Genomic DNA, 12,864 nt, shown 5'->3' with positions numbered 1-12,864 from the left:
ATCACCGCATTCTCGCCGGATACACCATTGGCGATATGGCAATAACCCAGCATTTATGCCGCTTTTATATCAGTATGTATAGAAAATATAGAAATTGTGGGATTTTTCATATACGGATTCAAATTTCGTTTAAAACCTTAGTTCACATAAGAATAATGTAATTATGCTGAAGTATACTTCATATTGTCTTGACAGCGTGGTTTTATAGTATTGAGCTAAGTGAGCTCTTGAAGTATATAAAAAATTGACCTGAAATCTAACGGAATATATGTCTCTCCATAAACTTTTCATTTTTTCAAATTTCCCAATTAAAATTGAGTTCTTACATCGATGGACTGACTGTAGGGAATGTTTTGACTATTGAAGGCTTCCGAGCCTCTTGAAAGGAGGCTTCCGAGCCTCTTGAAAGGAGGCTTCCGAGCCTCTTGAAAGGAGGCTTCCGAGCCTCTTGAAAGGAGGCTTCCGAGCCTCTTGAAAGGAGGCTTCCGAGCCTCTTGAAAGGAGGCTCTGAGCCTCTTGAAATGAGGCCTGGAGCCTCTTGAAAGAAGGCTTCCTGAGACTCTTGAAAGGAGGCTTCTGAGCCTCTTGAAAGGAGGCTTCTGAGCCTCTTGAAAGGAGGCTCTGAGCCTCTTGAAAGGAGGCCTGAGCCTCTTGAAAGGAGGCTTCTGAGCCTCTTGAAAGGAGGCTCTGAGCCTCTTGAAAGGAGGCCTGAGCCTCTTGAAAGGAGGCTTCTGAGCTTGAAAGGAGGCTCTGAGCCTCTTGAAATGAGGCTTCTGAGCCTTTGAAAGGAGGCTCTGAGCCTCTTGAAAGGAGGCCTGAGCCTCTTGAAAGGAGGCTTCTGGAGCTCTTGAAAGGAGGCTCTGAGCCTCTTGAAAGGAGGCTTGAGCCTCTTGAAAGGAGGCTTCTGAGCCTCTTGAAAGGAGGCTTCTGAGCCTCTTGAAAGGAGGCTTCTGAGCCTCTTGAAAGGAGGCTTGAGCCTCTTGAAAGGAGGCTTCCTGAGCCTCTTGAAAGGAGGCTTCCTGAGCTCTCTTGAAAGGAGGCTTCTGAGCCTCTTGAAAGGAGGCTTCTGAGCCTCTTGAAAGGAGGCTCTGAGCCTCTTGAAAGGAGGCTTCTGAGCCTCTTGAAAGGAGGCTTCTGAGCTCTTGAAAGGAGGCTTCTGAGCCTCTTGAAAGGAGGCTTCTGAGCCTCTTGAAAGGAGGCTTCTGAGCCTCTTGAAAGGAGGCTTCTGAGCCTCTTGAAAGGAGGCTTGAGCCTTTGAAAGGAGGCTTCTGAGCCTCTTGAAAGGAGGCTCTTGAGCCTCTTGAAAGGAGGCTTCTGAGCCTCTTGAAAGGAGGCTTCTGAGCCTCTTGAAAGGAGGCTTCGAGCCTCTTGAAAGGAGGCTTCTGAGCCTCTTGAAAGGAGGCTCTGAGCCTCTTGAAAGGAGGCTCTGAGCCTCTTGAAAGGAGGCTCTGAGCTCTTGAAAGGAGGCTTCTGAGCTCTTGAAAGGAGGCTTCTGAGCCTCTTGAAAGGAGGCTCTGAGCCTCTTGAAAGGAGGCTTCTGAGCCTCTTGAAAGGAGGCTCTGAGCCTCTTGAAAGGGAGGCCTGAGCCTCTTGAAAGGAGGCTTCTGAGCCTCTTGAAAGGAGGCTTCTGAGCCTCTTGAAAGGAGGCCTGAGCCTCTTGAAAGGAGGCTTGGAGCTCTTGAAAGGAGGCTTCTGAGCCTCTTGAAAGGAGGCTTGAGCCTCTTGAAAGGAGGCCTGAGCCTCTTGAAAGGAGGCTTCTGAGCCTTCTTGAAAGGAGGCTTCTGAGCCTCTTGAAAGGAGGCTTCTGAGCTCTTGAAAGGAGGCTGAGCCTCTTGAAAGGAGGCTTCTGAGCCTCTTGAAAGGAGGCTTCTGAGCCTCTTGAAAGGAGGCTTGAGCTCTCTTGAAAGGAGGCTTGAGCCTCTTGAAAGGAGGCTTTGAGCCTCTTGAAAGGAGGCTTCTGAGCCTCTTGAAAGGAGGCTTGAGCCTCTTGAAAGGAGGCTTCTGAGCCTCTTGAAAGGAGGCTTGAGCCTCTTGAAAGGAGGCTTCTGGAGCCTCTTGAAAGGAGGCTTCTGAGCCTCTTGAAAGGAGGCTTGAGCCTCTTGAAAGGAGGCTTCTGAGCCTCTTGAAAGGAGGCTTCTGAGCCTCTTGAAAGGAGGCTTCTGAGCCTCTTGAAAGGAGGCTTTGAGCTCTTGAAAGGAGGCTCTGAGCCTCTTGAAAGGAGGCTTCTGAGCCTCTTGAAAGGAGGCTTGAGCTCTTGAAAGGAGGCTTGAGCCTCTTGAAAGGAGGCTTGAGCCTCTTGAAAGGAGGCTTCTGAGCCTCTTGAAAGGAGGCTTCTGAGCCTCTTGAAAGGAGGCTCTGAGCCTCTTGAAAGGAGGCTTCTGAGCCTCTTGAAAGGAGGCTTCCGAGCTCTCTTGAAAGGAGGCTCTGAGCCTCTTGAAAGGAGGCTTCTGAGCCTCTTGAAAGGAGGCTTCCTGAGCCTCTCTTGAAAGGAGGCTTCTGAGCCTCTTGAAAGGAGGCTTCTGAGCTCTTGAAAGGAGGCTTCCTGAGCCTCTTGAAAGGAGGCTTCTGAGCCTCTTGAAAGGAGGCTCTGAGCCTCTTGAAAGGAGGCTTCTGAGCCTTGAAAGGAGGCCTGAGCCTCTTGAAAGGAGGCTTCTGAGCCTCTTGAAAGGAGGCCTGAGCCTCTTGAAAGGAGGCTTCTGAGCCTCTTGAAAGGAGGCTTCTGAGCCTCTTGAAAGGAGGCTCTGAGCCTCTTGAAAGGAGGCTTCCTGAGCCTCTTGAAAGGAGGCTTCTGAGCCTCTTGAAAGGAGGCTTCTGAGCCTCTTGAAAGGAGGCTCTGAGCCTCTTGAAAGGAGGCTTCTGAGCCTCTTGAAAGGAGGCTTCTGAGCCTCTTGAAAGGAGGCTCTGAGCCTCTTGAAAGGAGGCTTCTGAGCCTCTTGAAAGGAGGCTTCTGGAGCCTCTTGAAAGGAGGCTTCTGAGCCTCTTGAAAGGAGGCTCTGAGCCTCTTGAAAGGAGGCTCTGAGCCTCTTGAAAGGAGGCCTGAGCCTCTTGAAAGGAGGCTTCTGAGCCTCTTGAAAGGAGGCTTCTGAGCCTCTTGAAAGGAGGCTTCTGAGCCTCTTGAAAGGAGGCTTCTGAGCCTCTTGAAAGGAGGGCTGAGCCTCTTGAAAGGAGGCTCTGAGCCTCTTGAAAGGAGGCTTCTGAGCCTCTTGAAAGGAGGCTCTGAGCCTCTTGAAAGGAGGCTTCTGAGCTCTTGAAAGGAGGCTTCTGAGCCTCTTGAAAGGAGGCTTCTGAGCCTCTTGAAAGGAGGCCTGAGCCTCTTGAAAGGAGGCTTCTGAGCCTCTTGAAAGGAGGCTTCTGAGGCCTCTTGAAAGGAGGCTTCCTGAGCCTCTTGAAAGGAGGCTCTGAGCTCTTGAAAGGAGGCTTCTGAGCCTCTTGAAAGGAGGCCTGAGCTCTTGAAAGGAGGCTCTGAGCCTCTTGAAAGGAGGCTTCTGAGCCTCTTGAAAGGAGGCTCTGAGCCTCTTGAAAGGAGGCTTCTGAGCCTCTTGAAAGGAGGCTTGAGCTCTTGAAAGGAGGCTTGAGCCTCTTGAAAGGAGGCTTCTGAGCCTCTTGAAAGGAGGCTTCTGAGCCTCTTGAAAGGAGGCTCTGAGCCTCTTGAAAGGAGGCTTCTGAGCCTCTTGAAAGGAGGCTCTGAGCCTCTTGAAAGGAGGCTCTGAGCCTCTTGAAAGGAGGCTCTGAGCCTCTTGAAAGGAGGCTTCTGAGCCTCTTGAAAGGAGGCTCTGAGCCTCTTGAAAGGAGGCTTCTGAGCCTCTTGAAAGGAGGCTCTGAGCCTCTTGAAAGGAGGCTTCTGAGCCTCTTGAAAGGAGGCTTCCTGAGCCTCTTGAAAGGAGGCTCTGAGCCTCTTGAAAGGAGGCTTCTGAGCCTCTTGAAAGGAGGCTTCTGAGCCTCTTGAAAGGAGGCTCTGAGCCTCTTGAAAGGAGGCTTCTGAGCTCTTGAAAGGGAGGCTTCTGAGCCTCTTGAAAGGAGGCTTCTGAGCCTCTTGAAAGGAGGCTTCTGAGCCTCTTGAAAGGAGGCTTGAGCCTCTTGAAAGGAGGCCTGAGCTCTCTTGAAAGGAGGCTTCTGAGCCTCTTGAAAGGAGGCCTGAGCCTCTTGAAAGGAGGCTTCTGAGCCTCTTGAAAGGAGGCTTTGAGCCTCTTGAAAGGAGGCTCTGAGCCTCTTGAAAGGATGCTTCCTGAGCCTCTTGAAAGGAGGCTTCTGAGCCTCTTGAAAGGAGGCTTCTGAGCCTCTTGAAAGGAGGCTTGAGCCTCTTGAAAGGAGGCTTTCGAGCCTCTTGAAAGGAGGCTTTTGAGCCTCTTGAAAGGAGGCTTTCGAGCCTCTTGAAAGGAGGCTTTCGAGCCTCTTGAAAGGAGGCTTTCGAGCCTCTTGAAAGGAGGCTTTCGAGCCTCTTGAAAGGAGGCTTTCGAGCCTCTTGAAAGGAGGCTTCCGAGCCTCTTGAAAGGAGGCTTCTGAGCCTCTCGAAAGGCCCTTTTGCCCCTCGACCCTTTTGAAAAGAGCTTTTCGAGCCTTTTGAAAGAAGGAGAAAAGTAAAAAAAGGTAAAAGAAGAAAGCTTAAAAGAAAATTTCCGGGCCTCTAGGAAGGAGGCTTCCAACCCACTTGAGAGTTGGAGCTTTCGAGCCTTTTAAAGTGAGGCTGTCGAGCCTGTTCAAAAATCCCTTCCGAGCCCCTTGAAAAGATCCGAGGCTTTTAAAAGAAGCAGAAAAAAAGGAAGTTTCTTTAAAAACAGCTTGGCTGCCGGGCCTCTTAAAAGAAAGTTTTCGAACCTCTTAAAATTATGTTTCCAGGTCACTTGAAAGGAGGCTTCCGAGCTGCTTGGAAGGAGGCTTCCGAGAAGCTTAGAAGAATTCTTCCAATTCTCTTGCAACGAAGCAACTGGGCTATTCGGGAAAAAAGTCTTCATGTCTTTCAAATGGAGGCTTTCGAATCTGTAGACTCTAGATTTTAGTTAAGAATCATATTCTCAACATATTATTCAACATTCTGTTTTGACCCGGTAGATTGCATAGAAGATTTCTAAAATTATTTTATTCGAGTTATGCCCTTTTGATCTTTTGTCCCACATCTCTTCATCCATTGTACTGGTTGTGGATGACAGGATTCAATAGGCCATGATTTACTGATCTCCATGCATAGGTATTATGTACTAGACAATGTCTAGAAATTTAAAAAAATACAAAACTTTATCAATAAGCTTGGATTAAAATTGTAATTCATCCGCCATTAAACATTTCGTCCGAGGTACCCCCTGGGCCCGGCGAAAGTACCCCAGGTTGATAACCGCTGTTATAAAAGACCGAGAAATGCTCTGCATCTCCGTGAGCGCTACGGGAAAGAAATCGTTGGTTAGTAGAGAAGATAATTCATGTGAAGCCCCTTGGTGAGCGACTAAATATTTATTGTAAACGAAGTTATTTTGAAAACAAGAAGACGAAAACTGTGTTTCAAATCAATCCAACGCAATTCAATGTGCTTCGTTTAATAAGCTTCTAAAATACGATCGATTCCACACTACATAATTCTGTGCTCTTCTGCATATTAGTTTAATCACTTTGCGTTCTCCCACACTAGCTGGCGTGATCACAGCATCTACAAGATCGATTGTACACTGGTTAAACAAATTTCTGCTACCCGAAGTAGTTTTTTTTCACTTCGCGTTCTCCCGGACTAGCTGCCGTCCCATGACCAACAGCAACACGATCATTTCCGCATTCATATTGTACAAATAGTAAAAAATATCACAAAATATAAATTTGAAACTTGGAAACACTGAAGACGTTTTATAGAAGAAAACTACATACGTATTTGTCGACTAAGAATGGGGTTATGTAGTAAGCGTTAATAGAAAAAATTGTATATCCTAAAATTTTGAAAACAATATAACGATTTTATTCAGTGACGCACTCAAAATTTTTGATAATATAAAGAATGGTTTAAGTTAAAATTTGTTTCAAAATTCCGCGGAATTCCGTTAAATTTCGTTAGAAGCAAGTTTTTTCTAGCGAAATTTTTGTGATTTTACGAAACGAAACGAAATCAAGAAATGCGATTTCGCCATGCTAAAATTTTGCGAAATTCCGCGGAATTTCGTTTCGAACCACCTGAAACGAAATTTTTCGAAATACCGCATATGCTTAGTTTGTGCGACAGTGATTAGGTCGATACAAATATTTAAAAACTATTTTGTCTACCTCCATCGGATTTTTTTTTGCAAAAAATTATATTTTGAGGGGGCAACAAAATAAAATACGAATAATTTTGAGCATTTTCAAAACAAACAACAAATTCGAGGAGTTTTTTGATTTTTTTCTTTTTAATATTCATTTTGACCTTTCGGAGACAAGTAGGAAAAAATGTAAATTAAATATTTGTAACGGCCTTAGTTGAAAATATTTGTCGATGGCGCAGTTTTCGAGATGGTATGTACACATTTAATTTCGATAAAAATTGGTTGTATCAATACGCTGCGAAACTATACCGCTAACAAAGGAAACCATTGCAATTTTCCGAGTTGTTTGTGTTTTACAGGGTCGTTTAAAAAATATTGGGTTCCTGGTAGAGCTTAGTGGACTATCTTCCCGCGTGGTTATTTGGGCAAATTATTCACAATTTGGATGAGGAAACAAGCAAAAAATATGAAGGAGAAGAATGTTATATACTAAATAAATTAAAACTACGCAATTTAGTTCAGACAAATGATAGGGCATGAATATAATTTATTATAGTGATCAACTTTTAGCTAATTTTATTCATGTAATTTTTATTACGTTATTTTAGGCATGTGAGAACAACTACATTTATAATTTGCATCATGGTTTATTCATCACAATTACTTACTTACTTATGGATCCTATACACCTCCGGTGGTGCAAAGGGCCGACTTGAAAGATCTCCATCCTGAGCGTTGCCCGGCTATCGCATTAACCTGTTGCCAGGTTAGATTTCGGTCGACTTCTTTTATTTCTTTATTGAGGCTTCGCCGCCATGAGCCTCTTGGTCTGCCTCTGCTGCGATGTCCCGCTGGGTTCCAGTCTAATGCTTGCTTACAGATCTCGTTTCCGCCCCTACGTAGAGTGTGGCCGACCCAGCCCCACTTCCGATCCCGAATTTCTGTTGCTATCGGCCTCTGGTGACAACGACGATGGAGCTCGTTGTTTTAAATCCAGTTGTGAGGCCACCAGGCCCTAATTATATACCGCAGGCATCTGTTAATGAACACCTGCAGCCGTTGAGTGTTCTCCACTGATACACACCATGTTTCGCTAGCGTATAACGTCACAGATTTCACGTTAGAGTTGAAAATTCGTATTTTGGTGCGTTCACTTATCTGCCTGTTTTTCCAGATATTTCTTAAACTCGCAAAGGCAGCCCTTGCTTTCTGGATCCGTGCGCCTATGTCGATCTTGGTACCGTCGTCTGACGCCATTTGGCTACCAAGATATTGGAGGAGGAGCGCTCGGCAAGGTCGTTGAGCTTACTCTGCATATCAGAGCGCCGTTGCGCGAGGAGCGCAACGTCATCAGCCAATTCGAAGTCGTTTAGGTGGTCCATGGTTATAGGCTGCAATAACAGCCCGCGGTTTGGTTCACGGTCAATTGCATCTACCAGAATCTCATCGATTACGATGAGGAATAGTAACGGTGATAGAATACATCCTTGCCTCACACCAGCTACAACCCGGATAGGGTCGGACACGACCCCATTGTGCAGCACTCTACACGAAAAGGCCTCGTACTGTGCTTCGAGGAGGCCGATGATTTTCTCAGGAACCCCCTTGCGTCTCAGGGTGCCCACGGTCGAAAGCTTTTTCGTAGTTAATGAATACCAAGTAAAGGGACTCTTGGAATTCGTTGACCTGCTCCAGAATGATGCGGAGTGTGACAATATGGTCCACACAGGATCTTCCGGCACGGAATCCGGCTTGCTGCCGTCGGAGACTCGCATCGATCTTCTCCTGAAACCGGGCTAGGATAATTTTGCACAGAACTTTGAGAACGGTCCACAGCAACATAATGCCTCGCCAGTTATCGCATACAGTCAGGTCATCCTTTTTGGGAACCTTCACTAAGATACCTTGCATCCAGTCGACCAGAAAAGTTGCGGTGTTCCAGATATTACAAAGTAAACGATGCAGTAGTTGAGTGGATGTCATCGGGTCAGCTTTGAGCATCTCGGCTGATATGCGGTCGACCTCTGGGGCTTTATTCGATTTCATGCTTTGGATGGCTGTTTGAATCTCTAGCAGTGATGGAGCTTCGGTATTGACGCGTGTTATACGTCGGATCCTAGGCATATCATGCCGAGGTGGTGGTGGCCTGGCTGGCACTTGAAAAAGTTGTTCGAAGTGCTCGAATCAGCGTTTCAGCTGGTCAGTTGGGTCGGTCAATAACTGATCATTCGCGTCTTTCACAGGCATTGTTGCTTTCATCTTCGCCCCGCTTAAGCGTCGTGAGATATCGTAGAGGAGGCGAATGTCCCCGGTTGGGACGGCTCTCTCTCCTTCGTCGGCCAGAGAATCTGCCCATGCTCGATTGTCCCATCGACATGAGCGTTTTACTTCCTTTTAAAGAGCCGCGTATCGGTGATGGGCTAAGATTTTGGCTCCTCTGGTTTTTGATCGCTCTCTTTCGCGGCTTTGGCTTCCCTTCGCTTCTCTTTCTTCCTCCAGGTCTCATTGGTGATCCACTCTTTTCTCTGGGTGCCCAGCTTTCCCAGATTATTCTCGATGGTGGCGATGAAGATATTCTTGATGGCGGTCCATTGGTCTTACCCGCTGCCACCTTCCGGAATATCTGCAATACGTGTCTCTAGTTCTTCAACGAAAGACCGTTTCACCGTGGCATCTTTCAGTCGTTGTGTGTTGAACCGTCGTCCAACTCTTTCCTCCTGCCGACGAATCCGCGCAATGCGCAGGCGTATTTCGCTGATGAGGAGGTGATGATCAGACGCGATATCGGCACTACGTTTATTCCGTACATCAAGAAGGCTCCGTTTCCATTTTCGGCTGATGCAGATGTGGTCGATTTGATTTTCTGTAAAGCCGTCACGGGAGACCCACGTGACCTTGTGAACCGGTCGATGAGGGAAGAGCGATCCCCCGATCACCATGTCGTTATTACCACAAAATTCTGCGAACAACTCTCCGTTTTCGCTCATTTCTCCGACACCATGGCGTCCCATAATGCGCTCATGGTTCAAGTTGTCGGATCCGCTCTTCGCATTGAAATCGCCCAAACAGATCTTGATATCACCCTTCGGAATTCTATCTACGACGGCATTGAGTTGACTGTAGAAGTTCTCTTTGTCTTGCAGGTCGGCAGCATCGGTTGGCGCATAATATTGGATTATAGTAAGGTTTCGGACCCGTGTTCTAAATCTGGCAACGATTATCCTTTCACTTATAGCACAGATAACAGATATTGAGGCTGGCATCCGATACGTGTGTAAACATCCGCAACCGTTAATTCAAATGTATTTTAAATTGGGACCGCGTTTGGCAATCGATTGGAGATGGCGCAAGGATCATTGTTATTGAAAACGCAGCCCGAATGCAGCTGTCAAATACATTGGCTGCGTTCGACGGTTGTTAATCCGCTGCGTTCGTATGTACTGCCGCAATCAGTTGAGTAGATGGCAGTAGTGAGCCAACGTATATCAATTCAAAAATTTACACAGGATTTTCGATAAAATTTGTTCTAGCCTAAATATCTGTTATCTGTGCTTATAGGTTCCCACTTCATGAGCGCAGAGTGTGCCTGGGCGCTTAGTAGGAAGCGATGCCGGGGAGCGTGTTCACCTCGTAAACCAGAGTATAGCAGAACTTGTCCCGACGGCGTTCTGAGTTCTCCAAAGTTTGGCCAACGGACTTCACTCAGTCCCAGGATCTCAAGCTTCATGCGGCGTGCCTCATTGGCAAGTTGTACCAATTTACCCTGCTGGGCTAGGGTTAAAACGTTCCATGTTCCTATTCGTGTCCGTTGTTTCGCGCTAAGAGTCGTCGCCGTAAAATTAGTCCGTATTCTTTCATTATCGGATTCTCGAACAAATTGATGTTTCGGGAACAGTAGTGCTAGAGAGAGTAGGCCTATCTAGAGAGTAGGAGGTTGAGGGTTCGAGTCCCTCCAAGACACGTGGATTCTTTTTCGCAAATTTCATATCAATTTGTCCATTTCAAAACATGTGCTGTGCATATGCACAGCCGAGATATTTAACAAAAAAATTGTTTTCGTACGGCCGAGTTGCCGAATAATATGCAATTAAAAGTAAAAATCAGTTCAGGGCCCGTTACTTAGCTTAACTTAGTGATTAGGGCGCTCCAAAAACACAAAAATAAACACAAATTTATCGACAAAATCAGCGCGCGCGCATCATTTTCGATCTAGATTTTACGGAGGTTGGTCGATGACGTCCGGCAGAAGCGCATCTTACCACACGGCTAAGGAAGGCCCCTTTAAGGCCCTTTAGTTTGTAATTAATCTTTGCAAATTTCCGTAGGATGCTGTGTCCATATGGTGGAAGCACAGACCAAAATTCACATTGCTCTAATTCTCAGGTAAAATTTGTTGTTCTTGCCTTACTATGGTTTCGTTATATCACTAAACTCTTGTTTAGGAAGCTCGTGGAAAGAAATTCATGTACTTAACGACTCAACTGTAAAAAACTGAACAAATGCCTGTATACTGCCCATAAGAGTAGGATGGGACAGTTATGTTTGCAGTGGCAGTATAAGTGCATGCATTTATTATTTTTTTCCTATTTCGTATGTTTGTGCTTTGCAGACTTAATTATTAGTACATTGTCATTGCAGTGAAATGTTTCAATATATGTCTATGTAAATCATTGCCAATTATTGCATGCTTCTTTTTGTTTCGCCCAACAATGCCGTGTTTCGATGTTACTAAAAAAAATATTTCGTTTCCATTCCAGACTCCGAGTGACCTTTTCGAGCGATACTAAACCATGCCATTGCACCATTGGTGCACGTAACAGAAAAGACTCCAATCCAAAATGTCCAGCAGTTCGGCAGGGCCTCCTCCGCCCAATTCCGTGCCACTGGTGTTGGGTGGTCATCATTTCAACTCGACCTTGGGTCGCCAGCAGCAACAGCAGCATCATCAGCAGCAACAACTTCAGCCACAGCACATCGTTCCTGGATCATTGAACGTGGTTGCCGTTGCCGGGCTGGGACATCCGCTTCCCCCGGGAGGAGGTGGACCATCATCATCAGCTTTTGTGCCACCGTCTTCGATCGTTCTTCCGTCGTCGGCGTCGGAAATCGGTAGTGTCAATAGTGCAACTAGTGGAAACAATAATGGGATCAATAGCCTAAGTGGTTTGACGGGTGGCTGCGGGGCGTCACGCAATATCATTTCCAGTCCGATTCAGGCCGGCAGTGGACCATCCAAAGGGCTGTTGAACGGTCCCGGACAGAACAACTGTTTTCTCAATTGCGCCGTACAGGTGAGTGGCTTCGGTTATTATTGTTTGTTGTATACTACATATATGTGTCGTTATTGGGCTGGGTGAGGTGTAATCAGATAGTATATTTCCGCACTTTTCAAGTGCTTCTCACGTCGAAGCAACACCGACTGATCTGCACTTTTTGTGCAAAGAATTTGAAGATTGTTTAGAAAAGCGTAAGATTCTTCGTCATTTCACATTTACATGGGAAATTTTACGGACTTTATGCAGAGTATTTTTCAGGAGTTATTCGGGAAATTCTATTTAATTTTCACGAGATATTTTTGGAACTCTCACTGCAATCTTTGTGAAACTTTCAAGATAAAATCTACTAAGTTTCGAATGAAATTTCTTCTGCATTGCCATAGAAAATTCTTAGGAGTTTCCATAGAAATCTTCGTTAATTCGTCATTGGAAATTCTAAAAGACTTTCTTTCAAAATTCCATACAATTTTCTTTGTGAATTCCAAAGAGTTTCCCGAGGAAACTTACCTTAGAAGAATCACCTGATCAGATTTCTCCAGCGAAATTCAAATATTTCTCCCGTTAATGTATTGAAAATATCTCGAAAAAATCCAGAAATTGTTTTAAAGTGAATCGCGTGTGAATCCAATTTCAAAAGTACATAGTGCGTTCAGGGACATATAACTCCAAAACCAAACGACAGGCAAATGCAAATAGCAGTTTTTCACCTTTGCTCACTTGCAGCATACACAACAAAATAGTTTTCAGATGTGCTAATTACCTATTAACTTACAACATTTGTGCGAACAAAAACGCAAGGTGAGGGACAGCGCGGCCATTGTTGTAGCCATTTTTGGACTATGCCGTAATTCACCTTAAAATAAAAATCATGGAAAACTGTTCACTGAATAATTTTCAGGAATTTTGAATTATCATGGGACATTTTTTGTGTTGTCCATGAGATTTTTTTTACATTCCAAAGGAAATTGTTCATTAAGGAAAAGGCCGTTTGGCCGAAAGCCATTCGGCGAAAAGCCGTTTTACCGAATTCCACTTGGCCGAAAATGTCATTTGGCTGAACAAGTTTTTTGGCCAAAAGCGACAAAAGTTATTTGGCCGACCTATATGAACACAGGCTAAACTGGTAAGTCGTTACTCTAACAGCTCAGTTGAATGAAAATGTCGTTTGACTGAAATGGCCGTTTGGCCGATCAAAATGTTTGGCCGAATTAGTCATTTGACCGAAAATGACGTTTGGCCGAAATGTCGTTCGGTATAACTGGTTCTGGTCGAAAATGTTACTTGCTGAAAGAGTCATATTGGAAAAAGAGACTTGTGCGCCGATTGAAAATTTATCGGTGGTTTAGTGATCATTTTCAGGCAGCGGCGGC

General features: G+C 45.6%; 1 protein-coding gene across 3 annotated transcripts in view; it reads left to right on the top strand.

The window, feature by feature from the left end:
* Window positions 1-12,864, top strand: part of LOC134210204 (paired box protein 6 homolog) — a 345,781-nt gene that overhangs the window by 165,612 nt on the left and 167,305 nt on the right. For all 3 annotated transcript variants that reach the window (XM_062686252.1, XM_062686258.1, XM_062686266.1), the window contains one exon: window positions 10,976-11,509. In XM_062686252.1, the coding sequence (XP_062542236.1) occupies window positions 11,057-11,509 (453 nt within the window). In that variant the 5' untranslated portion in view covers window positions 10,976-11,056. The remainder of the gene's footprint in view (window positions 1-10,975; window positions 11,510-12,864) is intronic.

Source organism: Armigeres subalbatus, chromosome 1 (assembly GCF_024139115.2).
Source record: "Armigeres subalbatus isolate Guangzhou_Male chromosome 1, GZ_Asu_2, whole genome shotgun sequence".
NCBI lineage: Eukaryota > Metazoa > Arthropoda > Insecta > Diptera > Culicidae > Armigeres > Armigeres subalbatus.
Note: the sequence above shows the minus strand (reverse complement) of the source record. Positions and strands in the feature narration are given on the sequence as shown.